At 31.5% G+C, this 23,137-nt stretch overlaps 5 protein-coding genes across 19 annotated transcripts; 1 reads left to right on the forward strand and 4 right to left on the reverse strand.

The window, feature by feature from the left end:
- Positions 1–116: 116 nt before the first annotated feature.
- On the reverse strand, positions 117–2,856 carry LOC122569498 (protein abrupt-like). 2 transcript variants are annotated; one of them, XM_043730637.1, is made up of 7 exons: positions 2,732–2,856; positions 2,069–2,245; positions 1,580–1,991; positions 1,308–1,501; positions 900–1,229; positions 679–807; positions 117–589 (listed from the first exon to the last, which is right to left on the reverse strand). In XM_043730637.1, the coding sequence occupies exons 1-7, from the start codon at positions 2,774–2,776 to the stop codon at positions 515–517; spliced, it is 1,362 nt and encodes a 453-aa protein (XP_043586572.1). In that variant the 5' UTR covers positions 2,777–2,856; the 3' UTR covers positions 117–514. The 2 variants fall into 2 exon arrangements, with proteins under 2 accessions (XP_043586572.1, XP_043586571.1); XM_043730636.1 differs by lacking the exon at positions 2,732–2,856 and adding an exon at positions 2,535–2,729.
- Positions 2,857–3,302: 446 nt separating this feature from the next.
- LOC122569152 (eukaryotic translation initiation factor 3 subunit I) lies at positions 3,303–5,061 on the forward strand. The gene is made up of 5 exons (XM_043729723.1): positions 3,303–3,419; positions 3,824–4,070; positions 4,148–4,428; positions 4,503–4,703; positions 4,778–5,061. Exons 1-5 carry the CDS (start codon positions 3,417–3,419, stop codon positions 5,024–5,026), a joined length of 981 nt encoding a protein of 326 aa, XP_043585658.1. The 5' UTR covers positions 3,303–3,416; the 3' UTR covers positions 5,027–5,061.
- A 92-nt stretch (positions 5,062–5,153) lies between these two features.
- LOC122569151 (poly [ADP-ribose] polymerase) lies at positions 5,154–9,106 on the reverse strand. The gene is made up of 5 exons (XM_043729722.1): positions 8,805–9,106; positions 8,317–8,458; positions 7,687–8,231; positions 7,400–7,605; positions 5,154–7,299 (listed from the first exon to the last, which is right to left on the reverse strand). The coding sequence occupies exons 1-5, from the start codon at positions 8,916–8,918 to the stop codon at positions 5,334–5,336; spliced, it is 2,973 nt and encodes a 990-aa protein (XP_043585657.1). The 5' UTR covers positions 8,919–9,106; the 3' UTR covers positions 5,154–5,333.
- Positions 9,107–10,310: 1,204 nt separating this feature from the next.
- Positions 10,311–20,379, reverse strand: LOC122569084 (MOG interacting and ectopic P-granules protein 1). 13 transcript variants are annotated; one of them, XM_043729580.1, is made up of 10 exons: positions 20,294–20,379; positions 18,706–18,833; positions 17,205–17,297; positions 14,456–16,798; positions 14,268–14,356; positions 13,498–13,635; positions 12,794–12,970; positions 12,086–12,208; positions 11,757–11,861; positions 10,311–11,646 (listed from the first exon to the last, which is right to left on the reverse strand). In XM_043729580.1, exons 3-10 carry the CDS (start codon positions 17,272–17,274, stop codon positions 11,332–11,334), a joined length of 3,360 nt encoding a protein of 1,119 aa, XP_043585515.1. In that variant the 5' UTR covers positions 17,275–17,297; positions 18,706–18,833; positions 20,294–20,379; the 3' UTR covers positions 10,311–11,331. The 13 variants fall into 13 exon arrangements, with proteins under 13 accessions (XP_043585515.1, XP_043585510.1, XP_043585512.1 ...); XM_043729575.1 differs by having other exon boundaries at positions 20,232–20,368; XM_043729577.1 differs by having other exon boundaries at positions 20,062–20,357.
- Positions 20,380–21,005: 626 nt separating this feature from the next.
- Positions 21,006–22,727, reverse strand: LOC122569690 (uncharacterized protein KIAA1143 homolog). 2 transcript variants are annotated; one of them, XM_043731123.1, is made up of 6 exons: positions 22,400–22,727; positions 22,239–22,314; positions 21,878–22,105; positions 21,674–21,796; positions 21,349–21,478; positions 21,006–21,292 (listed from the first exon to the last, which is right to left on the reverse strand). In XM_043731123.1, exons 4-6 carry the CDS (start codon positions 21,782–21,784, stop codon positions 21,123–21,125), a joined length of 411 nt encoding a protein of 136 aa, XP_043587058.1. In that variant the 5' UTR covers positions 21,785–21,796; positions 21,878–22,105; positions 22,239–22,314; positions 22,400–22,727; the 3' UTR covers positions 21,006–21,122. The 2 variants fall into 2 exon arrangements, with proteins under 2 accessions (XP_043587058.1, XP_043587057.1); XM_043731122.1 differs by having other exon boundaries at positions 21,878–22,314.
- Positions 22,728–23,137: the final 410 nt, after the last annotated feature.

Genomic DNA, 23,137 nt, shown 5'->3' on the forward strand with positions numbered 1-23,137 from the left:
TTATTGGTTATTCAATTTTGCACGAAGAGAATTGACTAATAAATAACTCAGCTCACTACTAGGATATTAATTTTATTTAGTGTTACTAGAAATATAGGGGATTAAAGTGAAAGATATTTTTGACATTCTAAGAAAAATTATTTTTATTGAAGTACATGCTTGATCATTGCGACATTCAGATGAATCAAACATATTATACCAATTCACATAAGGAATCGTATAAGTCTACATCTCTATTAATCTCTAGCTTCTGATAAAAGACGAAAATTATAATAAAGTATATTTATAAATAAATGTAAGGAAATGACGCACGCAAAAATGCAGACGTTAATAATAATTCAATCGTCACATGAAGATATTAGATAGGAATTTTTATATCTGCTTGCGTCATGTATACGTATACGCGCGTTGTTTTCATGTATAATATATATATTACTAAAATCTAAATTAATACATGTATTATTATACAAAACGAATATTAATGAGTGTTACTCTATTGGTAATAGTTCATATGCTAACTTTCAGTTTGTGAATAGTTTGAATTTTCTTCGATGCTTATAGCACAAGGAACATATTCTTGTCCCGATTCCTGTAAAACATAAATTTTATACATATGAAGAGTTTTTATGAAATGTTTTTAAAAAATTCGATTTAAAAAAAAAGGAATAAAAAACATACTGAGTTAACAATAATTTGTCGTCCCTCTTCTAAATTAAGTCCATCCATATCTTCTGCTGTTAATATTATCACAGAATCTTCAGGTATACTATTTTCATCTATATAAGTTATAGGAATTTCTGACGAAACCTGTAATTAAAATTTATTAACAATCACAAAATCTGCAACACAAAAATTTTGGCAATAAAAGATATAAGATAGATATTATTAATCCATGATACCTCGCAATATGTAAAATCAGATCCTTCTTGTACCTTTGTTTCTGTATTATGTTTAGAATCCGCTATTCTTTGTTTCCTTGAACTTAACGAGCGCTCTGACTTTTTACCATCTTGTTGGAGACGTCTCCATATCGTTGTTTTTGGAATATGGTAAGTCATTGATGCTGCTGCTTGCGACATTTTCCCTCCTTTACATGCAGCAACAGCTTCTTCCAAACGAGATTTTTTCAATTCTTCATTTTCCGTCTTACGTTTCTTCCAAAATGATAATGGCAATTTTCCTTCATCTACCAATCGCGCTTTATCTCTAAATAAAGTAGTTTTTGGAATCTAAAATCATAATTACCGTTATTACTCTTAGAGAGCCTAAACAAAGTTGAGCAAGAAACAAAATGTTAAATAATTTACTTTGAATTCAAGTGCTACTTTCGTTAAATTCTCTCCTCTTTCTAAAGCCTTAACTGCAGCTTCCCGTTTATCTGATCCATAAGACCTCTTCATTTCCGAACGTAGTATTTGATATCCTTCTTTCTGAATCCTCCTCCATAATACAGTCTTTGGTATACTAAAAAGTTCTGATGCATGCTGTAGGCTTGATCCACCTATAATAAGAGTGATGATGACAAGTTGAATAATGCCACAGAATTAATATGTGCAGTAAATATGGTATAGATACCAACCAATTACCGCATTTATAGCAGCTTTCATACACTCTGCCGGATATTCGTTTCTTGATGCGTTTAAATGTATACCTAATGCTTTAGCACGCATGTACAAAGTTGAACGTGGTATATTATGTTTAGTAGAAGCTTCTATTAATGTCTGCCCTGCTTTTAAATCATTAATTGCCGCCGTCAACATATCTTCGCTATAATCTCTTTTTGTTGTATCGCGCCTACGTTTCTTTTTTTTATTCGAAGTGGAATTTTCAACAACCTCATCTTTTTGTTGATCTTCCAAATCTTCATAACTATGTTGCAACGCATTAATAACATTTTCTTCAGCCTCGCTAATTACAGTCATTGGCTCTTCATTATTATCATTAAAATCCTTATTGCTCACAACTGAGTCAGTTTCTTCAAGTCCATCAATCTATAAACAAAAAAACAGAATAATGATAAGAAAAGAAATATACTTCCATTTAACTTTCTTTAAGTAGTATAACTAACTTCAATAAGGCCACAGATTTTTAGTGAACGTGCCGCATCTAATAAGGTACTAATATTTTCAACTGGTACTCTCACTTCTCCATGGTAAGTAAATTCTATAATAGATTTTATATCTTGAGCAGATATATCGCTTAATATTATTGTTGGATGATCTTCATTTACTTGACTCAATATTTCCTATAAATAGAAAAAATGGATTATTATGCAAATCATGCAGAATACTACATACATATCTAATCTATCCTAAAACAAAAAGATATATATATTTTTAACATGAAAAGGTATGTCATTATAGTGTGTAATGAACATTACATTTTGTAATATATTTCACAGAAAAGATTATTAAAACCTGTATAAAAACGAATTTGAAGTACAAACTTTAATCACTGAAAACTATTTGAAAGTAATCATAAAACGATGTTCAAATTCAAAGCTATGAATTCTTAAGAGTACAAAGATTGTTTACTCGAAATAAAGTGCTACAAGCGCAGAGAACTATACGATGAGCATGAATACGTTCCCCGCCCGCAGCCAGGGTAACGTCTACCATACAGTCCTCCTCTAAAAGTTGTCTAACTACATCGGAGAGATGGTTTTGATAATCATTCCATTTAAACCAATAACTCTGATTGATCTCATGTTGGTTAGTAATTTCGGACATGCCGTTTCAGTTTCGTTTCCTTTTTCAGTTTCAATAATTCGTATCATATACAACCGGAATTTGGAACAGGACTGAACTCTTCAGAGTGCTTCACAACCAAGATACGGACCTCAGTGATTATTCATGGCACTTTGTAAAAGCTCTAATAAATTTTACACCACCTTTATACGATCATTTATCCTAATTACTTATGTATCATTAAACTATTTTGCGTACGTGTTATATTTATATACAAACACTTCTTTAAAAATCAAATATAATAATAAAAAATTATATTAGAAACATACTAATTACCAGTTAAACGTATATTATGATTGGTTCATACACATATTATCTATATCGAATTTAACGATATAACATTTCAGTTTAAAACTTTAAAAAATATGTAAAAATTGTATAAAATATAAAATATAGAAAGATTTTTATTTAAACAATAATTAAGTTTATTTAATTTGCTTAGATTCTAGTAACTAGAATATTTCCGCTTGATTCTAGTTGCCAACTTTCATAAAATTTGAGATGTTGGTACAAATATATGTATGTATACAAAAGAATTGAGTCCTTATATGTATTAGTAAACTCACGTCCTTTTATATTGTGAGAGTTGTATGACTGCTTTAGAGTAACAGAGTGTTTGTATTTGCTAACTTTTTGACCAATTTATTTAATCGCCTATTTAAAAACAAAATGGTTAGTGATTTTATACGTATCAATTATTTTACATATTGTTTTTTATTGTGATTCGATGTACTTTTTCCTTGATGTATTTAAACATGTGACAGCATAACCTCAATATTATTGCTACGTTAAAAATGTTACACATTATTAAGTATGAATGCATTTTTGAAAATTTGGATATTCTTTCTTTTAAATTGTATTCACGATTTTAAAACTTTAAAGATTCTTTTTATAATATTTACTGCAATAATTTAAACTGATATTATCACATATTGCTTCGTGATATTTTGTGGTTATGTTATTCCATATATTGTAAAATTTAGTAATGGTAATATTTAGTCAGTCATTTTTGTTAAAAAAGAAACGTATTTAATATAAAACGTATTAAAAAATGATAAATTTATTATTTTTTGTAGAAACCTCTAATGTTACACGGGCACGAACGTGCCATAACGCAAATTAAATACAATAGAGAAGGAGACTTATTATTCTCTTCTAGTAAGGATAAAAAGCCAAATGTTTGGTATTCTTTGAATGGAGAACGTCTTGGATCTTTCAATGGACACAATGGCTCTGTATGGTGTATTGACATTAATTGGGATACAACAAGATTTTTATCTGGAAGTGGTGACAATTCACTAAGGGTTTGGGATTGTCAAACTGGTTTGTATTGCACATACATATAATATTTTTTCACTTATTTGCTTTATTTATTAAAATATGTCTATGTTACATTATAGGAAAAGAAATAGGTTTGCTTCATACAAACAGTTCAGTGAGAACATGTAGCTTTAGTTATTCAGCAAATCTTGCTGTTTACTCTACAGATAAAGCTTTAGGGCACCAATGTGAAATGTTTATCATCGATATTAAAAATGTTGATGCAGTATTATCGCAAGCAGATGCAATTTCTAGAATTGCTGTGAATGGTCCCAAAATCACTGCTATCTTGTGGGGTGCATTAGATGAAACAATTATTACTGGCCATGAAGATGGTGAAATCACTCTTTGGGATGTTAGAGTATGTAATATGTTTGTATTCTCATGAATTAAATGTTTAAAACTTTTTTATAATTTTATCTATTTTTTTTGTAGACAAGAAAAAAGATGACAAGTGTCAGAAGTCACAAATCACAAATAAATGACATGCAATTTAACAAAGATGGCACTATGTTCGTGACTGCATCAAAAGATAATACTGCTAAACTATTTGACAGTGAATCATTAATGTTATTAAAAACATACAAAACAGAAAGACCTGTTAATTCTGCTACGATTTCTCCAATTTTTGATCATGTATGTGTCATATAGTGATTAAGACATTTGGGAAATAATATTTATCAAAATTTACAAATACTGTATTTTCATAGGTGGTTCTTGGAGGAGGTCAAGATGCAATGGATGTCACAACAACGTCCACTCGTCAAGGAAAATTCGATTCTCGATTTTTCCATTTAGTATTTGAAGAAGAATTTGCACGTTTAAAAGGGCACTTTGGTCCAATTAATTCTCTAGCATTTCACCCTAATGGGCGTAGTTTTTCAACAGGTGGAGAAGATGGTTATGTTCGTATTAATACATTTGATCAATCTTATTTTGACTTCCATTTTGAATACTAATTTTATGAAGTAAAAATAAATATGTATCAATTAAATGAATGGTGCAAATTATTTTTTCTATTCTCTTTCTCGAGATGTATGGATATTAGGATAGGGGCGGCCTGATACAGTATGTTAAAAATAAAGATTTACTATTTTTAAATTTATTGTTCATATAAAATGAAAATTGATACATCACTTTCTGTGGCAAAAACATGGAAGGTAGTATTATTAATGGAATAGTTCCAAATATTTAACATACATAGCTGAATTATATTGAATATAAACTTACTTTTATATTTATTTTGCTTAAATATTTAAAAAAATATTATTCTTTGTATTTGAAATTCATTTTCAGCAAGTATTGCGCTTTTACCTGAGCAACATCATATACAATGTATTCATTGTATAATAAATCAGATTTTTTTGGTAATTTAGCAGATACAGGCACACCATATGGAACTTCAACACCGTCTTTCGTTTTGTAAACAGTTTCAGGGTCGGGTTGTGTCCGACCACGACCCCATGTTGAATGTTTACCGCTCGGTAACTTTTCAATATAATCTGCACGATATCGTTCATGCATATTACCTAATGCCACTTCACAAAGCAATAACAAACCCGTAGGGTTTCCGCTGTGTGTACAACAATAATTCGCAGATTTGGAAACCATGTCCGCGAAGTATATACCTTTACCAAACATATAACCAGTAACGGGAGCTTCTGGTGGCGCTATCCTTAAACCTTGAGAAAGTATACCAGCAAAGTTAGTCGTTCTAGAACCATGCCACAGTAACTTCTTGTTGTGTAATTTCTTGAATGGCTTATATCTATTGTCTTCCCCTTGTCTCTTAATAACAAATACATCTTGAATTTCAAGTTCGTACAGTGTATGAGTTGCTGCATGAGTATTTTGCACATATTTTTTAATGACTTTATATTCCTCACTTTCCTTATCCAATATTTTAATTTCAGTATTGAGTTGCTTGTAATAGGTATCGAGTGGATTCTTTGTTGCATCCGCCTTAACATGCAAAAGTGAATACGCAATTTCCATTTCAAGTAATGCGTCTAACATTTCACACTTAGCATGGATTTCTTCCATCGTATTCAAGACTTTAAGCTCGGATACTCCGAAATTATGAGGTATTAGGTTATAAAATCTGTTGGATGCATCAACCAACTGAACCGAATCGACATCTTTCTTCTTTAATACTTCTTGTAAATCAGTTAATACTGAATACGCTTTTTGGATTTGTGTTTTGGACAATTTTCCAAGCGGCATTTTTTCTACATCAATTTCAAATTCAACCATCACCTTTCTCATATTCGCTTCATCGAAAATCAATTTCATTAAATCTTGAATTGGCTGTTCTAACTCACTCTTAATATGAGAGTCTAACTTTGCCGATACATCGTCCCCATAATCAATATCCACTGGGTACATTTTGCCAGGTACTTTAACAAAATTATCTCTCTGATTCCAACAGTTTCCACTTTTCTCGTCGTATAATATCTCAAACTGAGCTATACATTCCTCTAGAGATAATTTCTGTACTTTTGAACCACCGATAGAAGTTCCTATTCTGCCCCAGCTTCTAAACAACCAGTATTCATCTTTCTTATCGTGCTTCAAAATCTGCAACTTATAATAGCTATTTTTTTTAGTTTGTATGTCTGAAAGTATTAATGTAACATTATACTTATTTTTACCCTCTTGATATACATGTGCACAATCTTGTAAACCACTATCTGGGTCAACAGTTTCACCTTTTTTCAATTGCAATTTCATTTTACCAGATCCTGATTTTTCAAATGTACTTTTCCCTTTACTTTTTGAGACATTCGATTTTTCCGTGAGAACGTTAATTTTATTAGACAAGTCACCTCCCCAACTTGAAATAGTTTTCTTTTCAATGAGCGATATAGCAGGTTTCGTATATTTTTTAGCTTCCTCAATAAAGTCTGCAGTAATAACTTGAATGTTAAAACTTTTGGCTTCTTCCATCTTTTTACTCATTTTATCTACTTCATGTTGTGTTGATATAATAGCAGCTACATTTTCATGAAGTTTTGAAGTTATCTCTCCTCCTAAATGTAAAATTTCCTTTTTTAAGGTATTTCTATCTTTTCCTATCTGCCCTATAATAAAGAATTGCATATGTTTTAATGGCTTGGGTTTTGCTTCAACTTTGGGTCCAGAATCAACTTCATCTTCCTTTTTTACTGCACTAGATGTTGATGGTACAGCTATCTTTATAAGTCGTTTTCTAACTTTGTATTTCAAAGATTTGCTATTAAACATTGAAACAGTGATTAATTTTTTCACATGTCTTTCGCAAATATGCTAATTTATGAAAATAGCTTTTAATTTTAATTTATGAAAGTACTTACAGATCTGGATATGCTTCTTTTATATCAGATGGTATTACGAATTTCTTTCTTTTAGGATCTTGTATGACATTTTCACACTTAGTCCATTCTGTCAAATCTCCAGTACATTTGTATCCAGTACCTGAATTATACACAAGCTGTCCATTACATTTTGGACATGGCTTTAAAGCCCCAAAACAAATTGCATCCGATAAACGATCTATTATCTACACAACAAATATTTTAATCACTTAAATATTTTATTTACCTTGAATCAAAAATAAACTTAATTAAAATAAGATACATACAGCTGAAACACCTTCTGGTATTTGTTGTTCATTTTCTTCTAACATAGTAATGAGGTCAGGTTTCTTTACAGAGGATAATTTATCTTTAATTGCAAATAATTCATCATTTTGTTTTTTCATTTCTTTCTCTTCTTCTGCATCTTCTGGTTCATCTTTGATTTTCTTAACAGGTGGGACATCATCTACCTTAATTCTTGGTAAAACACTTTTGAGTTTCTTCTGATCATCTTTGGAAAGTTCATCTTTGCCAGGAAGTGCATCTCCACTCTCATAAAATTGTAAACTTTCCCTTACTTTGGCAAAGCATTCAAGATGATGCCATCTATCTATACCACCGTACCTTCTGCCATGCTCACTTTCAAAATCTTTTTTTGATACTCTGACCTCGCCCTGTACTATCTTTTCTTCACAGGCTTTGCAAGTTGATTTGTTAGATTTTGCATATTGGACTAAAAAATCATGTAATGGACCTGCAGCGGCAGTACCACCACCACTACGCTTTCTTCCTTTTCTAGATGCAGGCAATGGAAGGGTGCTTGCTTCCTCTATAAAAATGTTTGATTCAAACTATTGCATTATATTATTGTATTATAATATCAAATATGATTTACAACGATATAATAAACAAACCAATTCTCCTTTGAAGTTCCTTTTGATCTTCCCAGCGAATATTATCAAAATTAGCAATATCTGCAGTAGTTTTTGGCCTTTGTTTCATAAAAAAACAAGGCGGATGATACCACTTTGGTACCTTTCCATCATGAACGGGACTCTAAAATTTAAAAGCTAAAATTTAACAAACATATTTTAAAACATTATAATAGTTTTAAAGGAATATAAAACATATGGATAAACTCAATGACTTTATTAAAAAGTAATTCTAAATAAATTTCCCCAATTTTATTAAAATTAAATATACATAAAATAATAATTTATTAATAGAAACATTAATCTTCATAAATATATTGCGTTTTATATTGTATTATCGAACACATTATCAGTTCCCATTATATTATATAACCTTGATGAAATTGAACAATAATTGAATTTAAAACTTATGCTGATTACAGCAATGACATATAAATTCATACAAAATTAATAATGTTGATATGGTATACCTGAACAATAACGGCGAGTCTTAACGAATCTTTTTCGATATTTTTCTTACAATTTTGGCATGAAGCCCTCGAACTTTTTGCATATTCGACAGAATATGGTAAATCAGGATTCATTGTTTCACTAAAATCCGTTCAATAATTTTAGTCTTGAAGCCAAGCGCCAAAGAGCAGTATTCAATGAGCGAAGACAAAATGCGCGTTGCGCGCCAAATACCAGTATATTCGGAAGTTCATCTTATTTTCTGTTACAATTATGATCTATTTTAAATAAGTGACCAATCATAGAACAAAAAAAATCCTACAATGATTATATGTAATTTCAATTTTATCTACTTCAATTAATTCAATTTAAATTCGAGAAGTATGTGTTAAATATTTCGATAATAAATTGATGATCAATGATATATATAAACCGGATGATATATAAACCGGAAGTGATATCCTATTTTCTACGAATTTTAGAACTTACCTTAATTATCACTTTCGTTCTTCATACATTTATACGTTAGTTTACTCTAAAAAAGTATTCTGACTTGGAAATTATTTTTTCTTTCTAATATAAAATCTTTAATTTAATTTGGGAAATTACTCAATTTTTTAATCTTTTAAATTTATTTTCAAATTAATAATTAAAATATGAAACATTTATTTTACTTATAATACAATTATACTTTTATATTTTATATATATATAATAACATTATCTTTTCATACCTAATAATTATTTATTAATTTATATAATGCTTTATATATAATCAATTTATATGATTTGATTTACATTATATTGTTACAGGCATGTACTCATTATCAATTATACATGATGCATTAAAATGCATAAAACATTTAAAATAAATGCATACCCGTAAACATAGATCTACATTATTGTATGTAGTCTAAAGGATATTATAAATAAGCTATAAGTTGTAATACAATGTTGGTACACTTTATTTTTATAATCGTATAATATTGTACAAATTATTACAGTAAACTATATATTTCTGTAATTACGTCTATGAATGTTTCTCTGTTTTACCAACATAGTTTGTCATAAAAGTGGCTGACAAGTGGTAGTTCAATTAAATAATATAACCATACAGTGTAAAAATGCACTATGTTATGTCCTTTATCGAATGCAATCTTTTTTTTTCTAAAATTATTTCCTACAATAACGTACAAAACTTATTAAGAAAAGATCAAAATTATTAAATTAATTCTGTTACTTCTTTCGTCTATCTACATATTCATATAAGCCTATTATATAAATCCATAGTGTTTACGAGAAGATAATTAACTGTCCCTTCTTATACCATGCTATCACTATACTAGAATAAGTATATATATATATATATACGATTTTACATATTTATATATATAATACTTTTCTTGATATTATATATATACATATATAAATATATATTTTATAGTTTAGACGTCACGTTGTTCGTACTAACAAATTCGGTGTTTCATAATAAATTTATCGTTCTAACAGAAAAAATGTATACACATATGTGTGCCATCCTATTTTATTGATATAGTTGTTTATATTATATTCTATGTTAATGTACATTTTTGTTTATATAAGAGCGCAAAAATAAAACTTAATATTTTATTATAACGTCTGCCACGAAAAATTTAAACTTATAGCAATAGATACAATTTACAACTTCAAAAGATGTTTTGATTTTATAACTTACTTCATACACACAACTTTATGAAACGTTACAAATTAAACAGAGAATTATATATTCCACATTCGTCGCTTAAAAGTATAATTTCAAATTTGAAAAGAAGACAAAAATATATATGTGATGGAAAAAATGGAAAAAATTTATTCCCATTTACCCATTTTTTTGGTAAATAATACTTATCATTTACCAAAAGACATCATGAAAGTTTTAAGTCACTCCCGTCAATTAATACACTTTTTTATTTGGTATATCATTCAGAAATTTCTTCGCAACATGACGTGTAGACACATCGAATATATGGAGTAAGGTCAGTTTATCGTTAATTGCCTTACGTAATCGTATTAGGATTAATAACAAAATAGAATTAATTCAAATATATTTGTCCTTAGAAAAAGAATTTATATTATTAGTGAATTTACTATCCAAGAGTGATTCGCAATATGACATGTGAGTGTCGCATAAAATGTAAATATACTTCGTATTTATAGGTTTTTATAGGCGTGTAGGTCAGGAATATGCAGCTCTAGGATTAACCAAGGAATTAGACTGAAGGCCACCCTTTAATATTTTTACAGTCTATTTTATCTATGTCTGATAACAACAATAAAAATTCTTAAATAAATATATCGGTATAATCATTGATGGAATATTATTACGCAATCAACTAGTTTTTTGCTGAAAGTTGTATGTTTATGTGTTGTAATTGCGTCTTAAGCATAATATGCATACACATGTACACGGTACGTCAATCATTGTATATTACAATGACCGGTATGGAGTACCACAAAATTAGATGAAATTCATTAAGACAAGACACATGTATCACTCTGCTGATCATTGCTATTTTCCTCTGCCTTGAGATGTACCCGACCTGGTTGTAGGTTTTGCTGGTTGTGGAATAATCGTAATTTCATCATTAATCTTCAGTGGTTTCAGAAGGGAGTCATTGGATCTGGACGATGGAGATGAAGGTGTATTCTTCTTATCCATTACTCTTTTAGCTACGCCACTATGTGCCGAATATACGTGATTTTCAAACTGCTTATACATTCCAAACGTGGAAGTGCAAACTGTACATTTATAAGATAGATGCGCTGGTTTTAATGTCATTCCATGATCTCGCGCAACATGATTTAGTAATTTCCATTGATATACCTAAAAATTAAGATCCACAACCCTCAAGTAATATGCTGCTTAAATTTATATCTCCCAATCTCACATGTACATAATTTCGAATGTTGAGCAACATAAAATGTATAACTCACCCTGCCGCAAGCGGGACAGCGACCTGCATCTTTTCCTCTATTTGCAGCTTCTTGCATACTAGATGTAACCAAACCATGAGACCCAAGTAAATGTCTTTCCAGACCCTGTAATAATATTTACGCAATACTATTATAATTCTATTTTTACATATAAAAGATTGAATAAGGCACAGTCAATAATTGAATAAAAAAAATAAAAAGATTGGAAAAATATTCATTTTTAATTCATAAAATGTGCTCTATATACATCACATGTTGTTTGTTGTATTATTTTATATTTAAATACAGTAATGAAATTTATAAAAGAGGAAAAGTATGTATTTATGTACCTGATCTGTGAAAAACCGAAATTGACATTTTTGGCAATTCAATGGAGGTCTACTATAAATCATCTTTGGATGTATTTTTACTTTGTGAATCCATTGCATATGGTTACGTAGTTGTTCTAAATCCTGAAAGATAGAAACAATTTTATATAAGAGACAAGGCACATGTACAAAGTATAATACTTATAATACATAATGTATAATACTTATAGTATTATTTAATTTTACAACATTTTATATCGTTAAAACCATTTGAATATAAGATATTAAGTTGAGCGGGAAGTAATGTCGAATTTTCTGATAAGGCACTTCCATGATTTCCTATGGTTATCTTCCATCTTTTTTTATACTTCTTCAAAAAAATTATCGAATTTTCAAAGAAAAATATTCCACTTGATTCTCCCTCAAAGTTGAAATCACCAGTTTGAAGCTTCTTATATCATCTTTATCCTATATGTTCCTCATATTTGAAAGTTTTGCACAAATTTTCAATCACAATAGTCGTATTGTTAACTTTTTAAAACCCATGAAAGATACAATGAGATGATAAGTGCACTTTGTCTCAATCTTTGCTTGTGAATTTCTCTGTTGCAACTGATGGTAAAGACAGAAGTGCATCTTTATTTGCAAATAGGTAATTAAAAATTAATGAAATATTTTATAATAGAAAATCCGACAGTATTTTTCCCATCATCTTAATACATAACTCACCTTAATATAACCATCGCAAATTTCACATATGACAAATGTAGTTTTTTCTCCAGACTTTGATGAAGTTCCAGAACCAGGAATGGAGGTTTGAGATGTTGTACGTGGTAATGGAGTTATAGATATACTTGGTTGACTTAACAATTTTGCAGTGGGATTTTTGGGACTTGCTGTTGTATTCTGAAAAATATAAAATACACTAATTATTTTAAACATTAAAAATGTGTACTTTCAGAATCAGTAAATTTTTAATTCAATTATGTTACAGTACCAAATTGTATCTTATTTAAAAAAATCTTTATATCTTAAATATAACTTAAATATATACTAGTTATTATCGACCGATTTTTATAAAGGTAATAGTAAAGGTAATAAAAATTGTCAATGAATTCCTTCGAAATTTATAAATGTAAGATTATATCAATACAAAATTAAACATTTTCATAATGCAAAATATTACAAGGGTAAAAATACATTGGTGAAATCAATAATTACGAAACTAGTTGCACTGCACACTAATGATATGTTTAGCCATAACTTTACACATGTTGTTAACTCTTATAAGCAATTGTGTACAGCTTCGATTAAGTAAATCTCAAGAAATCGGTTATAAAAGCCGTTTTGCACCTGCAGAACACATTATCCATGCGACCACAAATTTTACAAAATCAATATAACCTTCCTGATAGGTTCCAACAATTATTTACCTGTGATGAGGACAATCTAGAGAGAGAGTCGATTACGTTGGGTACAAGTGCAATGGGTGTGGGTTGACCGGAACTGCCGCCGCTACTGCTACTCACTCCCGAGACAGCCGACATGACAGTCCCAGAGCCACCCACCACCTGTGTCACCACCCATATATTTTTTTACTAATTCTTAAACTCTTATATACTTGAATTTGTGAACCTGTAGTTTTTTTTTATAGATATTAGTAAAACAAAATTAGCTGAGGAAAATTCATAGAAGGAAATCAGCATACTCCACTACCAATAGATAGATAAAAAATAAAATACTTAAATGTAAATAAATAAAACAAATATAATTTTTTCTTTTCTTCTCATTATGATAATTTGCTATATTAATCGTTCTTTAAATTTGATACATAAAATATAGTAAGACAGCTTTTGCAAATTTTAGTAGATACTGTGTGTATTAATAGCGGTGATAATTATTACAAAAAGATTCAAAGAAATATAAAGGCATAAATATACTGTGCATATCATACGTGTGCTTATACATTGTAACTGAAATTACATTACTTCAAGGACATTGCCTTCAGGGACATGACTTTAAATGATTATCATTCCCCTTATTACTATTAAATCTTATAAAAGTTATGACAGTAGAATACGTTTAATATGGAACATAATCCTTCAATATTTACAAAATACTGTGCGTCCTTTTTCTACCAAAAAAATACAGAAATATGTTCTATTATTAATAAAAAAGAATTAGAAAAAAAAAACATTTTTACCTGAAATATTTGATTACTACCAAATCGATATGAAGTAGGGACCAATAAGCCAGACGATGTTGGACGATACATCATTCCTGCAACATTATCTAAAACATCAGCAATATATTACACATAATCAAATTTGCACAGGTCGAGTATAATTCAATGTAATATGTTAATATTAATGTAAAATGATAAAAAGTTACCCTGACGCATTGTCGTACCACCCGGTCGTAACGTTTTCAAATCTGAATATCTTGGTTGCATAGGCGGCCGTCCTCTTCCACGACCAGTGATTGGAGCAGGAAGTAATTTTGGTAAAAGTGGTTGAGGTCCTTTACCGCTCATTGCCATTGCAAGTGCACTAGGGTTAGTCGGCCCAACAGGCCTTGTTCGATTGAATCGTGGAATTTTTGCTGGAGGTTCCCAATCAGCACCTGGTTCTAAATTCTTTTCTGATCTGAATTTCTTAGTACAAGCAAGTATATGTCGATTTAGTTTGCCTTTCTGGTTGTCTTCAAACGGACAATTAGGACATTGATGAAAAGCTGGACCCCGCTCCAACCTCCCGCGAGTATTATGTTCTGCTTCCATATGGTATAATATGTCGTGGGGACTACGCATTTCAGTCGGACAAAAATTACACTTGTAGACATAATTGCGCATATGTGGAGTTTCTAAATGATGTTGCATGACTAAAGTTGATTCTGTTTTAAAATTACAGAATTCACATTTTTTCTGTTCTAAATGGAATGGTTCATTATTTTCTTTACTAAATTCTAGATTTTTAATGAGTGAATTTATAGCTAGTTGAGTTTCAGCCGATGTGCTACTTTTTCCCTGTTTACGTTTTTGAGTCCGTAAAAGATCAGTTTGCACATATTCCTGAACAAGATTCACTCCAATTTGCATGAAAAATTTCCCCAGTGGTAAATCAAAATATGTCAGTACTTTATTCCTATCGTCTTGTCGTATATCCTGTTTATCACTTATATTACTAAATCCAGATTCAGTTATATCTACTGAATTATCACCTCTGTCTTCATCCTTTTTACTCTTACTACAAGTTCCTTCATTTTCACTTTCATCACTTTTATCTTTATTTTTTTGTATTATATCCAGTGAATCCTCATCACATTCCTCTCCCTTATTTTCTTCTATGCTTCTTTTGCTTCTCTCTTCTTTTTCTTGTTCCTCTAAGCATTTTTCCAATTTTGTGACGAACTCCTTTAAGGGTTTCAGAGGTGGTTTTTCATATACATATGGTACTATAAAAGATGGTGCTTCTACCACAAACATGTCATCGCTTAAAGTAGGTAATATTGGAGGTGTAACCGTAGGTGTTACCGTTGTCATACTAGTGGTTTTAGGACTTAACTGTGCAGTTTTTGACGTCATGGGCACTGGTGTAATAGTCGTCCTCATATTAGGATACATAGTTTGTGTAGTCATTCCCACTGGAACTACTGAAAATGAGCTAGTACTAGAAACAGTGTGATGAGGTTTACTGCTACTCACAGGAACACCACCACGTCCAGAAAGTATAGAATTTGTGTCTATAATAACTAAGGTAGGTTCTTTCTTTCCTCCTTTTACAGATTTACTACCAGCAGCTATTTCTACTAAACGTTTAGTATCATTGACTACAATAGTAGTCTTACTATTTTTGACTGGTGACTTTAGTTTAGAATTCTCTTTGTCTTTACTATCAATACCAGCCAGAGGATCTTCTGGCTTAATTTCCTCAATATCTGAGCCATCATCATCTACTTCCTCTTCTTCTATTTCTTTTTCTATGTAACTTGTCCTCTTTATATTTCGTGAACTTCTTCTTGGTGTAATACTACTAAGATCTACTTGTTTTCTTTGTTTTCTTTGTTTTGGGTCTTTATTAATACGTTCTGGTGAAGTATTATGACCATTTTTTGCACTATCAGTTATTTCTTCAATATCAGGACTATCGCAACTACCGTTTTCTTCACAAATTTTCACATCAGATGTATCCATACTACTATCAGCAATTTCGCTACTGTCATTAAGTTGGATATCACTACTGCCTGATAAATTATTATCTTTAAGGGTAGAAGCTTTTGTAGTGAACACATCATCGTTATCAGAGTGTATTTCTGTTATGTTTTCGTCAAGACATTCAACATCCGAGTTATTACTCTGTTCATCAACTTCCATAGCCTCACAAGATGTGTTTCTACACTTATCTTCAGTCTTGGACACTTCACTAAAATTGTTTATGTCACTGACACCCTCTGGAGATTTAGACATTTTAGAGTCATTTTCTGACTCTGACATTTCACTCCCTTTACTTCTGTTTTGCGCTATCCCATTCTGTTCACTATTTTCAGGTTCTAGACCTCTTTCTTCCATTTCAACATCCATTCTGTGTTTGTCCTCATCATCTTCTTTTCCATTTGCCTCTCTCTCCTCCCTTACTACACTAATTTCTTTTGACACAAGTTTGGATATATTAGTGTCAGTATCAATGAATTCTTCCTTGTCATTATAATTTCCATTAACCCCATTTGGAATCACATCTGCAAAATATAACAGATTATTTTTATACAAGTATTAATTCTTTTTTAATATTAAATATACATTATATTAAGTATAACATGATAGATGAAACAGGCTATTAGTACTTTACTAATAACTACAATTATATTACAATGATCAGAGAACATAGCAGAGGTATTAGAAAATGTGAATCATTTCTACATAATTTGAACAAACTACACCTTCTTAACAACATGCAAATCCAATAAAATGTTATAAAATACAATAAAATAATATCCATCCATATAGCAGAAAAACGAAAAACTCAATACTGGCGTCATTTTTCAACGATAACGGAAGAAAATAGCGAAGCAAAATAGAAAAATGAATATATCGGTCGTACAAAAAAGGGTTGCTCTAACAGTTTGAAAGAGGAATAGAGCATACCTTTGAGAACCTTATCAGGACTGGTCTGAGATGAGTCCTTAATAGGGGGTTCTTCCAGCGTGCCTTCCATGGGGCCACCACTGTACAGTTGATCTAAACAATTAATAAGAGCAGAGGGATAAGCGGCTCGTAGCGACGACGACGCGTTTCATTACATCGACGATATGAGAACGCGAGGGCGGGGAGAGAGAGAGAGAGAGAGAGAGAGAGAGAGAAAGAGAGAGAGGGAATTTTTAGCGGGGCCGAATTTTTCAAAATGGCGCTGCGAATTCCGTACTCCTATTTCCTTGTTCCCATAACCAACAAAGTTCGTTGGATATATATCCCCACGCTCCAGACCCGACAGTGTTCCCGAAATGAGTCTCTGGTTGGTCGGTGAGAAACTCTTGGCACGCGCGCACACTTGGAGAAAGAGGAACCAGGGAGTGGACCCGTGGATAAAAATGATCGGAGACGAAGCGAAGTCCTGCGAAGTAGCTTGAATGGTTAGCGTCTCTCAGTCAGTCACCTGCACTCGCCAGCCACCGCGTCCGAGCGCCAGCCAGCCAGCCAGTCAGCCCTCCGCCGTACCTCTCCTCACTCAACCTTCACAAACCTACCAAACCTACATCTATACCTACAACTTATACATCGAACTTTCGCCTTTCGTATACACTGACAAACATGTAGTCGTAGATATATAAACATACACGCAGTGATACGCACACACGAACCACCCGACTCGCCATCCATAGGTGAGCGCGCGAGCGCACAACCTTCCGACTCTCTACAGTACTCTACACTATACATGCCGGACAACACGCCAACCACCTACAGAACAACCCTATGACCTACCGAATCCAATCATGACAAATTCATCTCACACGACGATACTAAACGTGAACGAATTTGAAATTGCAAGTATCGGATGGTTTCACATTTATTCATGTAACTTAAACACGTCAAGTAACATTCTAGTATAGATTGATGATACGTGACGAAGAAGAAACTAGATAAACGCGGATCATTTTGTCAGATTATCTGTATACATAGATCTGATCCACCGGATCGGTGGCGTTTTTATTCAAAGTTCTTATTAAAATTTTCGAAATTACCACTTGTCCTTACGACAAATGAAATTTTGTAGGAAATAAGCGGTTTGATATATGAAGTAGAAAGAGACGATGATAAAGTCTCTTGTGCATCCTAGTGAAAGAGCATTACAGTATTCTCCTAAAAGATGCTGAGCATACTTTAACCTACACTAATGCTCTTTGATGCAGCATTCGCATCGTTCGTTGGAAGTAGTAACGATAAGATTATTTGGAAATTGGAGAACATGAATAAGAATTGGGTATGCAAGTGATCAAAAACACCGAGGAATTCCATTCAGTATGCTCGTTTTGGGACGTGTCTCGTGCTACTTAATTCGCTTATCCACAAATCCCCCGGCAGATCTATGAGGTAATGGAACGCGTACAAACTCCATTCGTCTCCTGTCACTAGGCACAAATATACGCACCTGACCGCTTGCTTGTCCTAAACGATTTTCTGATACCGCGACATTCTCACAACGTGCGATCTTCAGTGGCGGTGGTGGAGCTACGATTTGTCCTTTATACACACTTCTACACGATTTATTCACAAAACCTGTAAATAGTGAACATTCATCGCTGAAAATTAGGCACCAGAGGGCAGGCGCGACGTTGGAAACGTTAAAAAGTTATGCCCAGGGCCGTCGCAAGAATCGTGGGCTCTTTTCCACAAGGGTTAAGCAGAAATCAAGCTAGAAAGAAAGGGCGTCAGAACGGAACAGAATATTTCGTGATGTATATTTTCCCTGGATGCTATTTATCATTCTTTTATAGCTCTCTATATGAATGTCATTAGCCTTGAACGAAACTTTGTATAAAAAAAATATTAAAAAGATATGTTTTTAATATTGAATGATATTCATTATCTTTTAATGAAAATAAAAGAACAAAATTGATTAGATGTTTTCGTTCACTTTGTAAAAAAATGTATGTTGTGTACGAGATGCAAATTGTTTAAAATATATTAAATATAAAATGAGAGCATTGATTGAATTATCTTCTATTTCAATGTACTGTAAAATTGAAACAAAGAAATATACAATTAAATAATTGAAATTATAGAAACATCAATATGCAATGTTTTATTTAGTCGATTTAAAGGATCAAAATCATGATTCTCTGTCGTAATTTCAATAATTCACATACAGCATTTTTCTACTCCATATCTTGCTGATCATGCACTTAAGTAAGCAAAATAATGGTGCAAGATCGCATTATTTAAAGGATAAATACGCTCTGCGTCGACATAATTGAAATAAATAATTAACTATCAATTTCGAATCGATCGATTCAACGTGAAAACAATAGTAGCAAAGTACATAATAAATTCCACTAAACAGTTCTTAACGTGTAAGTATCACTAATATCACTATATATAATGTAAGTAATTTAGTTAAGTTACACGAACATCGGTAGTTAATGGCAATCGATATATCGTAAATGAATTCGAATATCATCAATAGTGTAGTAATGTATTTACACTAGAAGTCAAGAAACGTAAACATTAGTGTATACATTCAAAAGAAAATTCTTGTTAAAAATCTTTCGAGACAATCTGTTTAATAAAGAGAGATAAGAGAAGTTAAAATTATGGGGAATACGCAAGGGAATTGAGAGGATTGTCACGGCCCTGGTTATATTGTGTTATTCGGTACCACAACTCTACAAATCATAAAATCCAACAAATCAATCGCAAGTCCCTTGGCGTTTCCTTTTTTTTCTACAAATAATAATTCTTTGTTTCCATCTACGATCTCGAAAATTGTGGAAACACTCGTGTTTACTAATTCATTGAAATTTTTTAGGAAGGTGCCGCCATTTCTTCATAAGGGCTGGCTTAACTGTCGAACAGCTGCCGTGGTGGTCGCTAGCCGATCGCGATTATCCCCCCAAAGAGGACCAATAATCGAAACACACACACATCGCAAATGCCGTGCTATTTAAATTCACTGACCGTTCGCAAGCACTGATAAATATTCGGCTACACACGCGACTCCTTCGACACTTGATACACACCGTTTTTATATCAAAATTATTCACATATACTTTGTGTTTATTTGGGTTCGACGTCACGGATCCTTCTTACCTTCGTCGTCGAAAACTGCCAAGATGGCGACGATAATCACGTGACCGTAAATTTTATGACGTACGCGTAATGTTAAAGGGACGAAACGACCAGTAGCGTTTGTTATATATAGTCACGTGACCGGGTACACGTGCACATCCAATGAGAGCCTCTCCCAAGAATAAGGACAATCTGCAATTGCAACAATGTGTATAGTAATATTAGTAATAGGGTTGACTAACAAGCCTCCGCCCTTTTCTATAGGTTCCTTTGGGAAGACATACCTACAATTCACGTAAGGGTATTAAAAAAATGTTATTTTATCATTTTTATATACATTATACTTATAAATATAAAGTTTATTACTTAATTTATATATGTATGTATTCTAAATAAAATAACATGACTTTTTTATTTAATAAATTTTTATTATCATTCTTTTTTACACTATTAAAAGAATTATTTTCAAAAAGATACTATCCTTTTATTAAGAATTTATATTTATACAGCTGAATACATCCACATTTTTTAACATTGTTATTGGAAAAAAATGTAAGAGTTTTATATACAATATTTACATTTTAAATATCAATATTTTCAGTACCTTAAATATACAAAGTCCTTCCAATGAAATATTTATATGTTATTACATTAACCACTATATGCTGCAGATCCTACTGTATGTATTTAGAAAATATGTAAAATATCTTTGAGATCTTGTACAGTCATTTTTATCTTATATATTTTAATTATAAATGCATTTGGCATACATAAGCAATGTTACGAGTAATCTTCATCATTATCACTAAATGATAACACAACTTTCTCTTGTTTTGATTTTTTAATCTTCTTTTTCAATGGTTTATCCGCTTTATCTGACTCTGCCTCTGTTATTTTGTTTTTCTTGAATATAATTCTTTTAGATAAATCTGCTGGAGTATTAGCTTCCTCTACAATATAAAAATTCATGTGTAGTTATCATAGATGAAAGTAATGCACTTTATACCTTCTTCTTTCTTTTTCTTATATGCCTCTGCTTGTTCTGCACTCAAGTGTCCAGAATTTAATACAACTACAACAGGCTTGTTTTCTTCATGTTCTTCTTCGTTGTCTGAATCTTGTGGTAATACTTCTCTCTGTTTAAGAGAACGTTTTAAATTATTTAAATGATTGTTTGTGCTAGTTATAAATAAGTATATATTCTGGTGTATGTAATGATTTAATTGCAAATATGCTTAATTGCAATGAATAATTATTAATATACAATTACATCCTAATTAATAACCTAGAAGTTGAGCAATTATTTATATATAATGAAAAATACGATTTACCTTTGTGTCGATTGTAGGTCCTTCCTTGTATCCAATTTGTTCCTTTAATTCACGTAAAAATTTTGGCTCATTCGGCTTAATATATGACACATTATGTTTCTTCCTTGACATTTTGCTATCTTCCTGTTAATATTTAAAAATTTCAAACATCAAAATATAACCTAATTTTAGTATGCCACAAAATAATACTGCGTAATACATTACGTATGAATTCTACATAGATTGGAAAATAAAATCAAGTCGGATACATCTAGTAAAATTCACTAGTGTCTTAATTCTGATTGGTTGGTACTGTTGTGTGGCCGTTCAGGAACTTGGGGAATTCCAAGCTAAATTGTTAGTTATTATCCCTGGAGTATAAAAATCACGATACGATCATATAAACAGATCTTGACATTTGCTAGGGAAAACCGTCCGTAAATTGAGTCGTGTCTAATCATTAAAAATCAAGGTGAAAGATTAACAAAGTTCACGTTCTTGCAAGACAGATAGAGATGAATAGTGTTTCTGTTGAACATTCATAGTATGTATATATATATGCATATATATATATGTGTGTGTGTACCTATAAGGAAGCAATATAGGAGAGAATCTCTTCTGAAACGCCAACATTGGGAGAAGTGTGCAATATATTATGAAAGCTGTAAACACCCGGGAAAACGAATAAACTATTAAAGTATACATGTTACCAGCGTCGTGCATATGCAGAACGAGACCTTTCCTTACCCCTCATCTCGGTCTTTTTCGATTCAATTCAAAAGACAGAAAGTTTCATTAATGTTTTCAGTAAGGAGTGCTCAGACCTATTTATATGACCGTGTGTCCAACAAATCGCCCAATTTCTGTAGAATGTCATCATTTTATGTATATTAGTTCACTTATTGGCCTCATAGCACTACTACAAAATTCCTCGGCACGTTTAGTGGCCACTACGCTGCTCCACGACGAGTGATAGAAGTTGTCACTAGGTTGTCACATGTAATCAGTTACCATGCTACGCGAACCTCAAGGCTACGTCAATACATAAAAGTTCGTAAACGTATGGCTCCCCGTACGCTATAGGGAGCCGCAAGGCTATGACGTTACATACACATACTTACATATATATATTTACTTATATATATTTCAATGAAAATTATTGACATCATTGACATATATACAAGTGAATTAGTATTTTTTGATATAATTTATTTAACTACTGAATATAAATTTTTTAATATCTTGTATACAGAAGTGTATTATGTTACAAAAATGAATTAACATATATAATTGCATGATTAACATATGTACATATAGGTACATATAATAAAGTTTCTTCAGAAATTATTTAACTAACTTTCATTTACGTAGTCAGTATGTATTTTATAAAAAATAAATGAAGAATTCTTACTTATGAGAATGTCATGAACTTTGAAGTGAAAGGCCTAATATTGTTCATACCTGTTTGTACTATATCATACTACA

Source organism: Bombus pyrosoma, linkage group LG7, assembly GCF_014825855.1.
Source record: "Bombus pyrosoma isolate SC7728 linkage group LG7, ASM1482585v1, whole genome shotgun sequence".
Classification (NCBI taxonomy): domain Eukaryota; kingdom Metazoa; phylum Arthropoda; class Insecta; order Hymenoptera; family Apidae; genus Bombus; species Bombus pyrosoma.

Excerpts from the sequence above, each read along its gene's own strand:
- LOC122569152 (XM_043729723.1), top strand. Across the intron at positions 4,429-4,502 it reads TCACTCTTTGGGATGTTAGA|ACAAGAAAAAAGATGACAAG; the intron begins GTATGTAATATG and ends TTTTTTTTGTAG. Across the intron at positions 4,704-4,777 it reads TTTCTCCAATTTTTGATCAT|GTGGTTCTTGGAGGAGGTCA; the intron begins GTATGTGTCATA and ends GTATTTTCATAG.
- LOC122569690 (XM_043731123.1), bottom strand. The coding sequence starts at position 21,784 with ATGTCAAGGAAGAAACATAATGTGTCATATATTAAGCCGAATGAGCCA. Across the intron at positions 21,479-21,673 it reads GACCTACAATCGACACAAAG|AGAGAAGTATTACCACAAGA; the intron begins GTAAATCGTATT and ends TCTCTTAAACAG. Across the intron at positions 21,293-21,348 it reads TAAGAAAAAGAAAGAAGAAG|AGGAAGCTAATACTCCAGCA; the intron begins GTATAAAGTGCA and ends TTTATATTGTAG.
- LOC122569151 (XM_043729722.1), bottom strand. The coding sequence starts at position 8,918 with ATGAATCCTGATTTACCATATTCTGTCGAATATGCAAAAAGTTCGAGG. Across the intron at positions 8,232-8,316 it reads GGAACTTCAAAGGAGAATTG|AGGAAGCAAGCACCCTTCCA; the intron begins GTTTGTTTATTA and ends ACATTTTTATAG. Across the intron at positions 7,606-7,686 it reads TACCAGAAGGTGTTTCAGCT|ATAATAGATCGTTTATCGGA; the intron begins GTATGTATCTTA and ends TTTGTTGTGTAG.
- LOC122569498 (XM_043730636.1), bottom strand. The coding sequence starts at position 2,729 with ATGTCCGAAATTACTAACCAACATGAGATCAATCAGAGTTATTGGTTT. Across the intron at positions 1,992-2,068 it reads AAATCTGTGGCCTTATTGAA|ATTGATGGACTTGAAGAAAC; the intron begins GTTAGTTATACT and ends TTTTGTTTATAG. Across the intron at positions 808-899 it reads CTGATTTTACATATTGCGAG|GTTTCGTCAGAAATTCCTAT; the intron begins GTATCATGGATT and ends TTTTAATTACAG.
- LOC122569084 (XM_043729580.1), bottom strand. The coding sequence starts at position 17,274 with ATGGAAGGCACGCTGGAAGAACCCCCTATTAAGGACTCATCTCAGACC. Across the intron at positions 12,971-13,497 it reads CTAGATTGTCCTCATCACAG|AATACAACAGCAAGTCCCAA; the intron begins GTAAATAATTGT and ends TATATTTTTCAG. Across the intron at positions 11,647-11,756 it reads GCTGTCCCGCTTGCGGCAGG|GTATATCAATGGAAATTACT; the intron begins GTGAGTTATACA and ends CTTAATTTTTAG.